At 44.2% G+C, this 17891-nt stretch overlaps 2 protein-coding genes across 2 annotated transcripts in view; both read right to left on the bottom strand.

Annotated features, from left to right (window-relative positions):
* LOC123762106 (paramyosin, long form) overlaps positions 1-17891 on the bottom strand; it is a 65620-nt gene that overhangs the window by 9163 nt on the left and 38566 nt on the right. Inside the window, 1 exon segment of the mRNA XM_045748423.2 lies at positions 17426-17538. Coding sequence (XP_045604379.1) covers positions 17426-17538 — 113 coding nt within the window.
* LOC123762107 (paramyosin, short form) lies at positions 4599-7213 on the bottom strand. The gene has a single exon (XM_045748425.2). It carries the CDS (start codon positions 6975-6977, stop codon positions 5340-5342), a length of 1638 nt encoding a protein of 545 aa, XP_045604381.1. The 5' UTR covers positions 6978-7213; the 3' UTR covers positions 4599-5339.

Here is a 17891-nt window from a genome sequence, read left to right as displayed (position 1 = left end):
ATTTGTCAACCACTCTGACACTAAAAAAGTTCTTTCTAATATCTCTGTGGCTCATTTGGGCACTCAGTTTCCACCTGTGTCCCCTTGTGCGTGTTCCCCTTGTGTTAAATAGACTGTCTTTATCTACCCTATCAATCCCCTTCAGAATCTTGAATGTGGTGATCATGTCCCCCCTAACTCTTCTGTCTTCCAGCGAAGTGAGGTTTAATTCCCGTAGTCTCTCCTCGTAGCTCATACCTCTCAGCTCGGGTACTAGTCTGGTGGCAAACCTTTGAACCTTTTCCAGTTTAGTCTTATCCTTGACTAGATATGGACTCCATGCTGGGGCTGCATACTCCAGGATTGGCCTGACATATGTGGTATACAAAGTTCTGAATGATTCTTTACACAAGTTTCTGAATGCCGTTCGTATGTTGGCCAGCCTGGCATATGCCGCTGATGTTATCCGCTTGATATGTGCTGCAGGAGACAGGTCTGGCGTGATATCAACCCCCAAGTCTTTTTCCTTCTCTGACTCCTGAAGAATTTCCTCTCCCAGATGATACCTTGTATCTGGCCTCCTGCTCCCTACACCTATCTTCATTACATTACATTTGGTTGGGTTAAACTCTAACAACCATTTGTTCGACCATTCCTTCAGCGTGTGTGTGTGTGTTTGTGTGTTACAGAGGAATATATATATATATATATATATATATATATATATATATATATATATATATATATATATATATTTATATATATATATATATATATATATATATATATATATATATATATATATGATAGCGGATATTAGGTCGAGAGTTAATACGTAAGACAACCGGCGGTTAGAAAGGCGGGGTCCAAGAGCTAACAGCTCGATCCGGCAGGCACAAATGGTAAAAACACATGAAGTAATTTAGGTATATCATATTTTTTTTTTAACATCTCACCCACCAGACACCCTCCATGGGGACATCTCACCCACCAGACACCCTCCATGGGGACATCTCACCCACCAGACACCCTCCATGGGGACATCTCACCCACCAGACACCCTCCATGGGGACATCTCACCCACCAGACACCCTCCATGGGGACATCTCACCCACGTAGACGTTCAAGGAGTTCCCGAAGTGTAACTGGGTGGTTCAGCTGTTAATAATATAACACTTGCCTCGTGTCTTGATTCTTTTACGTATAACGAATCAAAATATTATTTATTTAATTCTCAAATTTGCTTATTAAGTGATAGCAGAATTTTCGTGAATTATTTTGGTAAAGCTTCATCAAAAATATTAATTATCTTGATCATGGCAGGAGGTTCAGATCGGCTTGTTAGGCAAATGTCAAGTCAGGAGACTTGCGAATTGAGCTGTTAGGCCGGAAGTGGTATTGAGGGCGGAGGTATTGGAAGTGGTATTGAGGGGTGTGTTGTTTCTTGTTTAAGATTCGCTACTTGGAACAAAAAGTTCCAAGTAGCACGGGCTATGGTGAGCCCGTAGTCTGGGTGTGTAGAGTGAGTAGAGTACTGTAGTAGTTAGATCGGGTTCCTGGTGGATGTTCCGTGATGGCAGTGTGCCAGAAACGTGATTAGTCTCTGGCGCTCCCCCCCCCCTGGCACGCCCAACCGTCTACCACTCTGTAAATGTTTACCCAACCACTTGGGCTGGACGGTAGAGCAACGGTCTCGCTTCATGCGGGTCGGCGTTCAATCCCCGACCGTCCACAAGTGGTTGGGCACCATTCCTTCCCCCCCCCCCATCCCATCTCAAATCCTTATTCTGACCCCTTCCCAGTGCTATATAGTCTCGTAATGGTTTGACGTTTTCTCCTAAGACTTCCCTTCCCTTCAGTAGTTTTTTTTAACTTTTTGTGGGTGTGTGTGTGCGGAGACGCACGCACACACACACACACACACACACACACACACACACACACACACACACACACACACACACACACACACACACACACACACACACTGTACCAAAAAAGCTCAGGACTTGACACTGGTGAACCCCCACGCCCGCCAAATTTCCCACTTCAGATATGATACAAGTTTAGGAGCGTGTTGTACTCCCTTTTCTTAACAGTAGGTCTCCTTTGGCCTTGGTCCTGTACACTCGGCTGCTGATATAGTGGAATAAATAATATTATGTTGATAACGAAGGTGTGAGTTAGTGGGTGTCTTGGCTGGTGTAGGTCAGTGATCTGGCTACACTGCACTGGACACATACCCTCTGTCCAAGAGGCTCTCATTACCCTCATATATATATATATATATATATATATATATATATATATATATATATATATATATATATATATATATATATATATATATATATATATATATATATGTATATAATGTTGTTGAAGATGACCGAAAAGGTACGATTGATAATTCTAACACGAATTTTCTCAATATGTCTTATATTTCTCTTCACTCTCGAGGGTAACTGACATATCAATTCTACAAAATTCATTTTTATTCTTGGTCTGACGCCTGAACGCGTTTCGTAATTCTTATTACATTTCCAAAGATTTAGTTTACACTCGTGTAAACTAAGACTATTGAGAAGATTCGTGTTGGAATTATTAATCTTAACTTTTCGGTCATTTTCAACAATATATATATATATCCCTTCTTTCACGAATAATATATATTTTAGGAACATAAGAACATTATTATGAATTTAATCTGATAAATTCAAGAAACTATACATAAGGCTTATTGGACCATACGAGGCATCTCCTATTTATAGCCACCCAAACTCATTTATACATGTGTCTAACCTACACTTGAAACACCCCCCAGCGATCTCACGTCTGTTGTGTAACATAAATCAACAACCCATGATTTTCAAACCCGTATTTATCCAGGCCTTTCCTAACTCTACACTTAGTCTTTGATATCGAGTATTTTCGTACACCGTTGGCGATTATCTTGCAATGTAATCATTGCAAGATAATTCTTGCAATAACCCCCGGTGAGGGGTTAGTCATTAGTGTTGCTGATTACTGGTGCAGATATTACGGTGTTAGAACTTGGTATCCACAGACACGAAGGGTTGATGAAGGCTGTCTCCTAGACACGCTTCGCTTTCCTTTGAAATTTATCTGCGGAGTCCGTGTGCTCTGAGTTATAGCACAGTGGTATAGTACTTTGATAACGTGTCACTATACTTCAGTGAGGTAGTACTCACATAAACATGTCACTATATACTTCAGTGACGCAGTACTCATCAACATGTCACTGTACTCTATTTCTGTGACAGGTGAACATGTCACCACACTACAGTGACACAGTGCTCAGAAGATTATAATATGCTAATGATGAATCATATATATATATAATGGGCAATAAGTCACTTACCTACTGGTAGTGACCACTGTTAAATGGGAGCAGAGACGCAGAGAGAGAGAGAGAGAGAGAGAGAGAGAGAGAGAGAGAGAGAGAGAGAGAGAGAGAGAGAGAGAGAGAGAGAGAGAGAGAGAGAAAAGCAGGCAGGTTGCCAAGTCACTAAACAGACGTTGAAACCCAAGACTTTCAATTAAAGCAAGTCTTAATTGTGTAACCAACACGACTCCCAACTAGCAAATGTTGACTAATTTGTAACGAGGGGGGGGGGGAGGGAAGGTGTTGATGTGTGGGATGGGTGGTGTTTGGTTTGTTGAACTGATTAGGGATTGGTGTGGGGATTGGGGATTGGTGTAGTGTGTGTGTGTGGGGTGGACGTTCATCATATGACGAGTGACAGTGTTCCTAGACAGTCCTTTTATATACCTAAGCATATATATTATGTACAAAAATACACCCCCACCACACCCACACACTGACCAATTTCTTCTGTGTTAACAATACCATTGCTCCATTGTCTTACATTTTCTCGTTCACGCTTGGCACAGCGAGGCTGGCTCGACCTTGGCTGATATGAGAAGAATGTACACATTTTGGTTATAGGTAATATCAAGATTATTTTCTTATACTTTGAAGGCATCAAGTAATATATGTAATATTGTTTTTTGTTGAGGTTGTTCAAGATAGTGAGAAATGAGAGTCACTGTGAGAAGGTGAATGTGTGAGAGAAAGATATTGAGAGATGTAGAAAGACTAAGAGAGTAAGAGAAAGAGAGAGAGGGGGAGGATAAAGCTGTAGAGAGAGGAAAAAGATACAGAGAGAGAGAGGTACAGAGAGAGAGAGAGAGAGAGAGAGAGAGAGAGAGAGGTACAGAGAGAGAGAGGTACAGAGAGAGAGAGAGAGAGAGAGAGATGTACAGAGAGAGAGAGAGAGAGAGAGAGAGAGAGAGAGAGAGAGAGAGAGAGAGAGGGTACAGAGAGAGAGAAAGAGAGAGAGAGGGGTACAGAGAGAGAGAGAGAGAGAGAGAGAGGGTACAGAGAGAGAGAGAGAGAGAGAGGGTTACAGAGAGAGAGAGAGAGAGAGGGTTACAGAGAGAGAGAGAGAGAGAGAGGGTTACAGAGAGAGAGAGAGAGAGAGAGGGTTACAGAGAGAGAGAGAGAGAGAGGGTTACAGAGAGAGAGAGAGAGAGAGGCGCCACTAGCCAGAGCAGAGGGCGCCTGGGGACTGGAGGTATCTGAGTCACACACAAAATTCTGTTTTTATCATTCTTTATTTATATATCACTGTATAATGATATAATGCGTGAACAAAAGTAAATACACAAATAAATAAAAATGGATAGATAATATACTGAAATATGAATACCGAGTATTATTGTATAAACATAAAATAGTGGCGGTCTTTTTAGAACATTACATTTGTAATATAATGTTGGAACGCGCGGGAAAGTAAATAAATCTTAAACAAGAGTATCGTAAAAATGAAACAGAAATACTTCGAAAAACTTCGTCGGTTACTCGTATTGTTGTATTAAGTTCGTTCTGACAACAGAGCAGGAGAGAACACTGGCTAGACTGGTGGCGACGAGTCCCTCCATATGAGGAGCTCTACGTGGCCGGTCTCCACACAGGCACTAACCCCCTACCCCCCCACATCTCTCGCACTGCCGGCCCCAGGCTATTTTTCCCACTGGTGTTATCTTCAGCCACGGCTTCGCTCACAGGTGTTTCTGTCGGCAACACATATATATGCACGTGTTGTGGGAGAATTTGATTTGTCCGGAGGGCATCTTCTTGTGTTTTGCTTTTCAGAAACTTGGAGTTTTGAGCGAACTTTTGGGAGATGGTTCCTGTGGGGGGGTGTTTGTCTTGGTGCTCTCTCAAAGGGGGAAACAAGTGTTGTCAGGTGGTAGCGTGCAGCAGGATTTTCCACATCATTGGCGAGAAGGAGGCGTCTGTGAAAATTGGTTTCTGTGACGGGCAGTAGCGTGGTCTAGTAGCCTAGCAGGGTGCTCCTAGCGCGGGCGCGGATGGTGGCATACCTGACGCGGTTGCTCAGGGATGGGTGCTCCTCGATGGGCTTCCTGGCTCTCAGCTCACAGTAGTCCTTGAATGCGTTGGTGTTGATGCTGGAGCGAGGAGCGTCCACTTCAACGTCGATGTCGTAGCGACGTTGACACGTGCCTTTAGTAGCCAGAGTCTTGGCCATGTAGTCGATGTTCATCTCTGTGCGGGAGGGAGGCACCAGTAACTCGCGGTCGGCCGTGTCGGGACGAGGTTTGAACACGTTAACGAAGCGTGCTCGACTGTTGATCCTTCGCTGTTCACTAGTTCGAGTCCCCAGTTCCCCGGCTTTGTTGAGGACACGAGCATACACGTCCGAGATCACTTCCTCCCGCAGGAGTGGCTCCCTGGGCTTGGTGGTCACTCTCTCGCGCCTCGGCAAGAGTATCGCCTGCTTCGGCTTCCTGCAACTTATTATTTCATCGTACTCGTCATCTTCATCCAGAACGATGGAGCGAGCTCGAGAATGACTCCTCCGAGCAGCAAGTTGTGCCCTCAACATGTCGAGTTCAACTTCGTTGTCAATATTCAGCTGGCGCTCTGTCGAGTGGAGCTGCCTCATGTCGTCTACGCGGTGACTGAGGCCAAGCACCTCATCGTCCAGGTTGCGCAAGCTGGTGCGCAGTGTGTTCCTGGCACTGTCCATATCCGTTAGATCGTTCACGCATTCCGTCATAGCTCTCAGCTCCTCTTGACGGCGTATCCTATTCCGAAGAGCCTGTTCGCGGTCACTCATGTCAATTCGCCGTGGGTCGTAAGAGGCGGTAGAAAACTGGTCAGCGCGTTGATTGATACGCCTCATTTGCTCATTAATATGATCGACTGTACTCTCAAATTTGTTGTCTAATATGTTGAGCTTCTCCCGGCGTTCCGCCATCTTCTCCTCGTGCTCCTTCCTGCTCTGGGCGAGTGTTCTCACTACACTGGCAAACTCGGAGGATAAATCGTCGAGGTAGCGAGGTTTTGGCGTGAGTTCCCTGTAGTCCACGACCTTGATTGGTGTTGGCGAGCGGTAGTCCGTATCTTCAAACTCTGACGCTTTTTTGTGTAATTTACGATAGTCGACAACGTACGAATTCTTGACTAGTTGAACCCACTTCCTTGTCATAGACCAGTTGGTGTGTGTGCGCCTGAGTACGTTGCTCACACCAACAGCATCGTTCTGCCTGATCTGCGTGCGGATTTTCTCCCCCTTGTCAATGTATCTGTCAATATCCCGGTTTTTATACCACTTGAAGGGCTTGTCGGACGCGTGCTGCCTCATGCACCGCTCCTCCAGCGACGGAAGATGTACATCGTCTTTGTTTACCTTCTCTCCACCGTCCTTCGCGTCCAGATAATCTATCATAGGCTGATAACTTTGCACTCCAAAACCAAAATTGTTTGCATAAACAAAAGTAGGAGGCTTCTTCCAAAATGACCCCGGTCGCCTCCGTCGGGCTTTCCGCTCCTTTTTCTCGACTTCTAATAATTTCTCTGACAGGGTCGCCGGCGCGCCACCGCCGTCTGCTGGTGTTATCTCAATAGAGGGCGGCTCCTCCGCGTAGTCCACCACGTTGTCTCCCATCTCCCCTAGATTCCGGCTGGTCGCTAAATTTGGGATACACTTCTGTCCAATGAGGCGTGGTGGACCTGATCCCTTTGTGTTCTCGGCCGCTGTAGCCGCTTCGGGAGCTCAAGTACGGGCTTTGTGGAGCCCAAGTTGTCAGCTGTGAGCACCGCCCACCGCCGCCCTCCGGACTGCGGTGTGTCCTGCTAGCTTATGGTCACAGTCCACGCTGGTCACTGGTAGTGGGTGGAGAAGCTTTTTGGCAGGGTGGAGGTGGTATGAGGCCTCCCCCGCCTCCACTAGAGGCATGTCAGGCGCCAGACCTCGCTGGGGGAGGGGGGGAGGGGGGTGTTGTATTGCTACCTTCAACCAATCACAGCTTCCTCTCTCCCCCTGCACTACGTACTGTGGGGCAGAAGGGGGGGTTGGCATAACTGGGAGGGTCACGCCCTCTTGGTCTCACTCTGGCGTCCCTCTCACCTGTCGTGATCAACCATTCTGAAGACAAGTTTGCGGATACCTTTAAGACAGGCATATAGCATGCAACAATACACTTGGGAAACCTATTGGGGGAAACTTACTGGATTTTTTAAAGAAAATAGGCATTCGAGCCCTGTCTTTCCTGCAATTATCTAATGTCGCACCCTCTTCCCCTCCCCCCTCCTCCCCCTTCCCCCCCCCTCCCTCACTCCCACTCCCCAAGATTCACCTGCCGGCTTCCCCCCACCCCAGGGAGTGAGGTAGGGAGCCAGCCAGCCCGGGCCGCCCCATCAACAACATGGTTGACAGCGCCTTCTGCCACCTCGCTCCTTTGATGAAGACAGCCGCTCACCTGTACACCGTAATCTGCTCACTTGATCGTTTAAACATGTAGTATTTATTATAAAATTACCGAATTCTAAAGTACCTTGTTTGCTGGCGTATTGGACGCGCCGATTTTTTTTAGGCTGTTTTGGGATTTTTTTTTTAGTATGTTTCATAAAACATTTATTGAGTGATTGTCAAGAGGCTTTTTAGGGGCAAACATGATATATATATATATATATATATATATATATATATATATATATATATATATATATATATATATATATATATATATATATATATATATATATATATATATATATATATATATATATAATTTTAAGATGAATAGGAAAACCAGGGATATACTGAACATCTTGTTTCAGATTCTTTACTTTAAAATGCATAACGTTTCGAATACTTCTCGTATTCATCATCAGATCTAAAAGAAAAAACAGAAATCACAATCATCTGATGATTGATGATGAATACGAGATCTGATGATGAATACGAGAAGTATTCGAAACGTTATGCATTTTAAAGTAAAGAATCTGAAAAAAGATGTTCAGTATATCCCTGGTTTTCCTATTCATCTTAAAATTAAGATTCCCGAAGGGAACATCGATCATAAATATGTATGTATATATATATATATATATATATATATATATATATATATATATATATATATATATATATATATATATATATGTCGTACCTAGTAGCCAGAACGCACTTCTCAGCCTACTATACAAGGCCCGATTTGCCTAATAAGCCAAATTTTCATGAATTAATATTTTTTCAACTACCTAACCTACCTAACCTAACCTACCCTAACTTTTTCGGCTACCTAACCTAACCTAACCTATAAAGATAGGTTAGGTTAGGTTAGGTAGGGTTGGTTAGGTTCGGTCATATATCTACGTTAATTTTAACTCCAATAAAAAAAAATTGACCTCATACATAATGAAATGGGTAGGTTTATCATTTCATAAGAAAAAAATTAGAGAAAATATATTATTTCAGGAAAACTTGGCTTATTAGGCAAATCGGGCCTTGCATAGTAGGCCGAGAAGTGCGTTCTGGCTACTAGGTACGACATATATATATATATATATATATATATATATATATATATATATATATATATATATATATATATATATGTCGTACCTAGTAGCCAGAACTCACTTCTCAGCCTACTATTCAAGGCCCGATTTGCCTAATAAGCCAAGTTTTCCTGAATTAATATATTTACTATAATTTTTTTCTTATGAAATGATAAAGCAACCCTTTTCATCTATGTATGAGGTCAATTTTTTTTTATTGGAGTTAAAATTAACGTAGATATATGACCGAACCTAACCAACCCTACCTAACCTAACCTAACCTATATTTATAGGTAAGGTTAGGTTAGGTAGCCAAAAAAAGCTAGGTTAGGTTAGGTTAGGTAGGTTAGGTAGACGAAAAAACATTAATTCATGAAAACTTGGCTTATTAGGCAAATCGGGCCTTGAATAGTAGGCTGAGAAGTGCGTTCTGGCTATTAGGTACGACATATATATATATATATATATATATATATATAAATATATATATATATATATATATATGCATATATATATATATATATATATATATATATATATATATATATATATATATATATATATATATATATATATATTTGGGTCGTGGGGACCAAAAAGATGCGTCGTATCCCCCAGCAAAAAACGGTATATGTTTCAATATACATGACTCAAACCACTTAGGACTTAAACAATAGAATTTTCAACTAAATTTAAAATTTCAAGACAGTCTTGAGGGGAATTATCAGAAGAAAGCTCCAAGCCATTACGCCAGTATAGCACTTGGAGGGGATTAGGATAAGGATTTGGGATGGGACGGGGTGAGAGAAGGAATGGTGTCCAACCACTTGGACGGTCGGGGATTGAACGCCGACCTGCATGAAGCAAGACCGTCGCTCTACCGTCCAGCCCCAGACAGTCTTGAATTGATGCTCACGTGCAGATAAATGAATTGATAAATGATGCAAGTGGGTATGCTTCAATAGGACCTTCAGGGTCTATTGTAGCTGTGATACACGCCAGTCAGGAAAAGCACTGACAGCGGTTTATTTAAGATACCTCTGACTACAGGGAGAGCAGAGTAACAGGTACCTGTGACTAGTGGCGTTGATGACTGGCGTTGATGACTGGTGTTGATGACTGGTGTTGATGACTGGCGTTGATGACTGGCGTTGATGACTGGCGTTGATGACTGGCGTTGATGACTGGTGTTGATGACTGGCGTTGATGACTGGTCTTGATGACTGGTCTTGATGACTGGCGTTGATGACTGGCGTTGATGACTGGCGTTGATGACTGGTGTTGATGACTGGTGTTGATAACTGGTGTTGATGACTGGTGTTGATGACTGGCGTTGATGACTGGTGTTGATGACTGGCGTTGATGACTGGCGTTGATGACTGGTCTTGATGACTGGTGTTGATGACTGGCGTTGATGACTGGCGTTGATGGCTGGCGTTGATGACTGGTGTTGATAACTGGTGTTGATGACTGGTGTTGATGACTGGTGTTGATGACTGGCGTTGATGACTGGTGTTGATGACTGGTGTTGATAACTGGCGTTGATGACTGGTCTTGATGACTGGTGTTGATGACTGGCGTTGATGACTGGCGTTGATGACTGGCGTTGATGACTGGTGTTGATGACTGGTGTTGATAACTGGTGTTGATGACTGGTGTTGATGACTGGCGTTGATGACTGGTGTTGATGACTGGCGTTGATGACTGGTGTTGATGACTGGTGATGACTGGTGGGTTAAGGTTGTGACTGTTATCATACGAGTGTAGTATGCGTTACACCATCTTTTCTTTTGTGTACCTGGTGTATATCCCAAGTGGTCCTATACATAGGACCACTTGGCTGCCGGCAGATAGACAGCCCTGAGGCAGCAGACTGTGAGCCTGCTGGTCTGACTGTGTCACACCATGTCCAACTCTGCCAACATTCGAGACGGGACATGAGCACTTCAAAGGGTTATACGGACAGATTCCTCTGTATCACGCAAGCCACTTGCTAAAGTCGGGGCTCGGACGCCAACCCTGCAAGAAGCAAGGACGTCGCAACTACCAACCCGTGCAAGTGGTTGGGTAGAGTGTGAAAAACTCAAATTGAGAACACTCCCTATTCCACTCTTACCCATTCCTCTTGACTCTCACCCCTTCCTCTTGACTCTTACCCCTTCCTCTTGACTCTCACCCCTTCCTCTTGACTCTCACCCATTCCTCTTGACTCTCACCCCTTCCTCTTGACTCTCACCCCTTCCTCTTGACTCTCACCCCTTCCTCTTGACTCTCACCCCTTCCTCTTGACTCTCACCCCTTCCTCTTGACTCTCACCCCTTCCTCTTGACTCTCACCCCTTCCTCTTGACTCTCACCCCTTCCTCTTGACTCTCACCCCTTCCTCTTGACTCTCACCCCTTCCTCTTGACTCTCACCCCTTCCTCTTGACTCTCACCCCTTCCTCTTGACTCTCACCCCTTCCTCTTGACTCTCACCCCTTCCTCTTGACTCTCACTCCTTCTTCTTGACTCTCACTCCTTCCTCTTGACTCTCACCCCTTCCTCTTGACTCTCACTCCTTCCTCTTGACTCTCACCCCTTCCTCTTGACTCTCACTCCTTCCTCTTGACTCTCACCCCTTCCTCTTGACTCTCACCCCTTATCTCTTGACTCTCACCCCTTATCTCTTGGCCCGGAGCTGTAATGGGGCTTGGTGAGCTTGCAACAACAACATATGAAAAACGTTGCTGCTAAATTTGTTGAAGGTATTCTTATACAGGTTGACGTGGGTGATTGAGCACAGGTGATATGGTTGTGTCACCTCACCTTGCACTTAAGACGACAACCACACCACCACCCCATCCCACCCCACACCCCACCCAACACCACCCCCATCCCTCCCCACCACACCCCACACCACCCCCAGCCCTCCCCACCACACCCCACCCCACATCACCCCATCCCTCCCCACCACACCCCACACCACCCCCAGCCCTCCCCACCACACCCCACCCCACATCACCCCATCCCTCCCCACCACACCCCACACCAAAACGCCTGGTGTGTTGTAACTTTACACTAGGTCGTCTGCCAAGGTGACACCCCCAAACCCACCCCCACCTCAACCCCCAAACACCTCTGGCTCTCACTTACACTCCACCCCCCCCCCCAACCCCCTCAGAACACACAAATGAGTCGAAGAAATGTAAGGAAGTTCACTGCTCACCTCTCACAAAGCCTAACTTTACCTTAGTTACATAAAGGGTTCAGGAACGTACCTCAACATTAGGCTTGCCTCAGCTTCGTGACAAAGTGTCTAGAAAATATGAATAAAGGAATTTCAATAGGTCTATTGAATTCATACGAAGCAGCTCCTATTTATATCCACACCAAACGCATTCAAATGTGTCTCACCTACGCTTGAAACACCCAATGGTCCCTTGACTATTATGTAACCCGGTAATTTGTTCCATACGACAACAACCCTGTTTCCAAACCAGTATTTACCCAGGTCTTTCCTGAATCTAAACTTATCCTATTTACCCCCATTGTTTCGGGTCTAATTACAGTACTGTAGTTAATGAGTGTTGTCATGAGGGAAGGAAATAAGACACTTGCGGGGAGAGGAAACTGTTTACACTCGGCAAACTTGGGATACTTGGCTGGGATTTTCAGTAATATGTTACCGAGGATAAAACACTTGGATATTTCTTAAGACATTGGTAATTGAGGCGTCTCTAAATTCTTGGACTCGTCCACATTCACTGCATCGCGCTCAACGGTATCTTGAGTAGTTCCTCCCTGACGAAGTGCTGTGTACACTTGTGAGAGCGACATCAGCAGGTGGGGAACTACCCGCCAAACACACAGCGAAACTACGACGTTGCTACAACGTTTGAACAAGATTTAACACCTAACAAGTTATAAGAACCAATATAACAAGTTATAACAACGTTCTAATACGTCAAAAACACGTTAAGCCAAGATGTAACAACTTTATTTCAAGTTGTTACAAGCGGAGAAAAGGGTCAGTTACGGTTTGTGTTTCCAGGGATGGAATCTACGACTAGCAATAGTTATATCTATATGGCTGCTATTGAGTGATCCGTTGATATTTAGATATATGGCTCATCCTGTATGATGACCTGTGACATGTCTGGTAGTACGATGACCTGTTACCTCTCCCTGGCTTGACCTAGTTCGTGGTAGCACTTGACGCTAGTCCAAGTTTCCTCCGCCCCCGCAGCTCCGTAATCAAACCGGCTGCCAAGCTTTTATTGGGTACCGCAGTCAGCTATCTGATACCCGCTACCCGCACCCAGGTACCCGCACCCAGGTACCTAATATCTACTAACCAAACACGAAGAAAGACAATTTAGTGGAGAAATAATTAAGAGACGAGCATAAGAATTTGTTCACGAGACGTAACGAGAGCGGCAGCAGACACAGCAGGAATAACAGCAGCAGCACACTCACACACGCACACACTCACACACACGCGCACACACACACACACACACACACACACGTTCATACCTATTGAATAAAAACGCACAGGAACTTGGCAAGTGTGAGGCATCAGGTTTGGCCACCTAGTTCCGGCAGGCAACTATGTGTGTGTTGTGTAGCAAGTAACCTGCCCGAGATCGCTGCCCACTGTGCGGCCACTCTTCACACCTCAGTGGTAACACCCTCCTCTTACTCTTATATGAACCATCACCTCTTTTATCCAAGTATATTTCCGCCTTTGCGTTCGTCATACTCGGGTATATGTTGTCTCTCTCTCTCTCTCTCTCTCTCTCTCTCTCTCTCTCTCTCTCTCTCTCTCTCTCTCTCTCTCTCTCTCTCTCTCTCTCACTCTCACTCTCACTCACCCGCCCCACCAGATTTGCACACAAACTATGTAATAAACATATTTCTCTACATAGTACATATAACACTGGTAAAAGCTATCCAGAAAATTGTGATTGCGCCTTTTTAAAACATCATTGTTATTATTTGTATTGTAATTTTCAGTAACGTTAACAGCAAGATATACAGCTTGGCCAAATTCATTGCTTTGAACGTCAGAGAAATTTGCGCGAGAATTTTTTTGGGGGAAGGTTAGAAGTTTTTAAAAGTTATTTGGGGATGAAGCAGAGAGATACCATCGGTATCCCAAGGTTTTATTGACACATAAATTCAAGAGGATTGAAATTGAATGCGGAATTAAGAGCGCCTATTTAGAGCATTCAAATACCGTCGGTGGAGTTTTTGTGAAATAAGTAGACAGAGCCAACATATATATATATATATATATATATATATATATATATATATATATATATATATATATATATATATATATATATATATATATATATATATATATATATAATATAATATAGAATATGTGTATACTCCGTATCTGTTAATTTGCGTGATGAATCTGTTGGCTTCGTTGGGAATGATGAGAGTGAAGGTGCCGCGGGTGGGAGGTTCTACTGCCTGGGAACCACAGGCTTAAATTACTGGCTCTTCTGTAGGGATGTTGCGTGCACACACACACACACACACACACACACACACACACACACACACACACACACACACACACACAAGAGCTAACAGCTTGATTCTGCACCCAAAAATAGTAAATACACGCACGTCAGAAAGAACTTGATAATTTTTAGGAGTCTTAAATAAGTTAAAGAAAAAGGAAGACCAAGTTGTCGAAGACAGTTCAATACACAATGTTAGATGTAAATATGATAAGAAAAACGCGAGGAAACGAGTCACGGCACTGAGATGTCCTCTAAATAAAATTAATTTATAATAATAATAATAATTTTATTAACAATTATACAGCACATGATACAGTGGTTAATTGTTACGGAAAATGCAATTTAATAAAGCCGCTAATACGCAAGACGTTGCTATTCTTATCTTTAAAGGTTGTGGGTTGTGAGAAGCACCAGTGCTGCTGGTGGCTGTGTGTAGGAGCACGTCACCTCATGTAACCTCTTAACGTAAACATTTCCGCTCAGGTCTGATTAAGACCTTTTCTGCCCTCTGTAATCCTTTTTGCGCTACCGCTCACAGGATGAGTATGAGGCGCACAATAAACTAACCGCCTCCGGCGGCAACAATCAGCAGATGTCGAAAATATTGGTGTTACTAGAAAAATATAAATCTGTCAAGCCATCCCAGAAGTCTTGCACCAAATGAACAAATGGAGCCCAAATGAACGAAGGCTGAATTTGTAGATAATACAAGTGTTGAAAATCGTATAGTTACCTAGAGAGAGAGAGAGAGGTGGTCCACTAATAATAAAATATATTTAATGATAGAGAAGGAGCTGCCGGCGTGTGTACACGGGAGACATCTCCCGTCACGCAGGGTGCAGTCGCACCTCCACAGTTCTCCAGTATCAGCTCTTGATACTGGTAATGGCTCAAAAGGGCTACCACTTACGGGCTATTCATGCCCGTGCCACCTTTTGGGTGGCTTAATCTTTATCAATCATCGGCGTGTGCAAACAAGAATAGCCAGAAAAACCATGCAAATTGCTGAGGGGACATATTGATAAATTTGAGTGGGGAGGGATGCCCAATTGACAGAGACTGGAAAGTGGTGGCCCCCATCAATAAGAGTGGGGAGAGGGGCCCCAATAGTGGAGATGGGTGCCCCATCACAGGGAGACAGGAAGGGGCCCCCACCACCCCTCCTCCATTGAGAATGGCGTGTGTGTGGAGTTGTGTGGTATGACGTACAAGAAAGTAAATATAGAATGCAATTTCAACACATACTTGGCCTGTGTCCGACTGGCTGCCCTCTCGCCACACTCATTTGTGCACTCTACAACAGGTATGATCTATCGTACGCTACAGCATATACGTTATACATTGTGTACTTTACGCCCTGAATAGACACTTTCTCTGTATGTCTCTGTCTCTTTGACAGAGATGCCATTGACTTGGGGACCATTCAAGCTTCTTCACACACACACACACACACACACACACACACACACACACACACACACACACACACACACACACACACACACACACACACACACATGCGAAAAGAGATAGAGAGGTAGATTCGGTAAAGCAGTATCGTACATATATGCACGTGTATATATGCAATAAAACATATATACAGTTGGTGAGAAAGTTTGGCCAAGGTGTTTATCATTGCCAAAATCTACCGCGCACCTCGCCCACTAATTCCCAGCAAACATACGACTTAACCAGATGTTGCGTTGTTAACACGTGAAAATATCGTGTTAACAACGCGTTAACAACACGTACAACGCGTTAACAACACGTACAACGCGTTAACAACACGTACAACGCGTTAACAACACGTACAACGCGTTAACAACACGTACAACGCGTTAACAACACGTACAACGCGTTAACAACACGTACAACGCGTTAACAACACGTACAACGCGTTAACAACACGTACAACGCGTTAACAACACGTACAACGCGTTAACAACACGTACAACGCGTTAACAACACGTACAACGCGTTAACAACACGTACAACGCGTTAACAACTCATACACACGTTACGTTGTGTGTATGATCACCTGCTAACCGTGTGCCCTCACCTATATTCCATTTGGGTTTGATTTACATACTTTTTAAGTAAATATGCGCAGGTATCGTTAGATTTTCGTTGAATCACATGAGTGGTTCGTGTAATTCTCCGGGCCCCATACAAGCCCTATATATGCCTAAATTATATACTGTATATTCATCTGTACACACTTTTTTTAATTCGAAAATTAATGTTCATAAGGCTTTTTGGGGGAGGCCTACATTCTATTACAATATTTGACTCCTGAAGCTGTCCGCAAGAATTTCAATATGGTGGCCAGATGACGTATTTGTCGGCTTCTTAGACTATATATACCTTTGTGGACTTATAACACACCGTTTTCTGTGACTATTGGACTCACCGTTTTCTCTGGCTACACAATACACCGTTTTCTCTGGCTACACAACTCACCGTTTTTTCTGGCTACACAACACACCGTTTTCTCTGGCTACACAACACACCGTTTTCTCTGGCTATACAACACACCGTTTTCTCTGGCTATACAACACACCGTTTTCTCTGGCTTCACAACACACCGTTTTCTCTGGCTACACAACACATCGTTTTCTCTCTAGATACAACTCGCAGCTTGCAAGCTATTAAATAAATGTAAACAAAGCCGCCATGATTAGGGAAAGATGTACAGGTTTCGTATGTGGTTGTGCTTGATCCTGGCCCCTGGGTTCAGAGGTCACCTAATCTAACTTCAGGGGAAAAGTAACAATATATATATATATATATATATATATATATATATATATATATATATATATATATATATAAAGGTTGTTCCTGGTAGCTTTAGCACCAGGAACAGCAATCATCATACTAACTAGGCGCTACAGGAATTGAATACGCTAGGTGCCCAATAAGGTACCGGGTACCGCGTAAACTGGGTGCCCAAGGTACCAGGTTGGTGTACCGGGGAGACCAAGTACCCCCAAGGTAGCAGAGGATAAGAAGGAGGACGGTACTCACCGGAGGGACTCGAGCTCCTCCTCGCGGATGTGAAGGCGCTTCTCGATTTCCACGCGGTAGCTCTGGTATTCGTTGCTGATCTTGATGAAGCGGTGCTCTTCCTCCTTGCGGGCCTGAAGGTCAGACGGGAGACAGGTCAGACGTGAGACTGGTCAGATGTGAGACAGGTCAGATGTGAGACAGGTCAGATGTGGGTCAGGTCAGACGTGGGTTAGGTCAAACGTGGGTCAGGTCAGACGTGGGTCAGGTCAGATGGGAGACAGGTCAGACGTGAGACAGATCAGACGTGAGACAGGTCAGGTGTGTGTCAGGTCAGACGTGGGTCAGGTCAGACGTGGGACAGGTCAGACGGGAGACAGATCAGACGTGAGACAGGTCAGGTGTGGGTCAGGTCAGACGTGGGTCAGGTCAGACGTGGGACAGGTCAGACGGGAGACAGGTCAGACGTGGGTTAGGTCAGATGTGA

The sequence above is a fragment of the Procambarus clarkii genome, chromosome 34 (assembly GCF_040958095.1).
Source record: "Procambarus clarkii isolate CNS0578487 chromosome 34, FALCON_Pclarkii_2.0, whole genome shotgun sequence".
In the NCBI taxonomy this organism is placed as follows: Eukaryota; Metazoa; Arthropoda; class Malacostraca; order Decapoda; family Cambaridae; genus Procambarus; species Procambarus clarkii.
The sequence above is the reverse complement of the archived record's forward strand: the minus strand, read 5'-3'. Positions and strand labels throughout refer to the sequence as shown.

What these genes read in the sequence shown, in the direction of transcription:
- LOC123762107 (XM_045748425.2), bottom strand. Translation starts at nt 6,977, where the DNA reads ATGGGAGACAACGTGGTGGACTACGCGGAGGAGCCGCCCTCTATTGAG.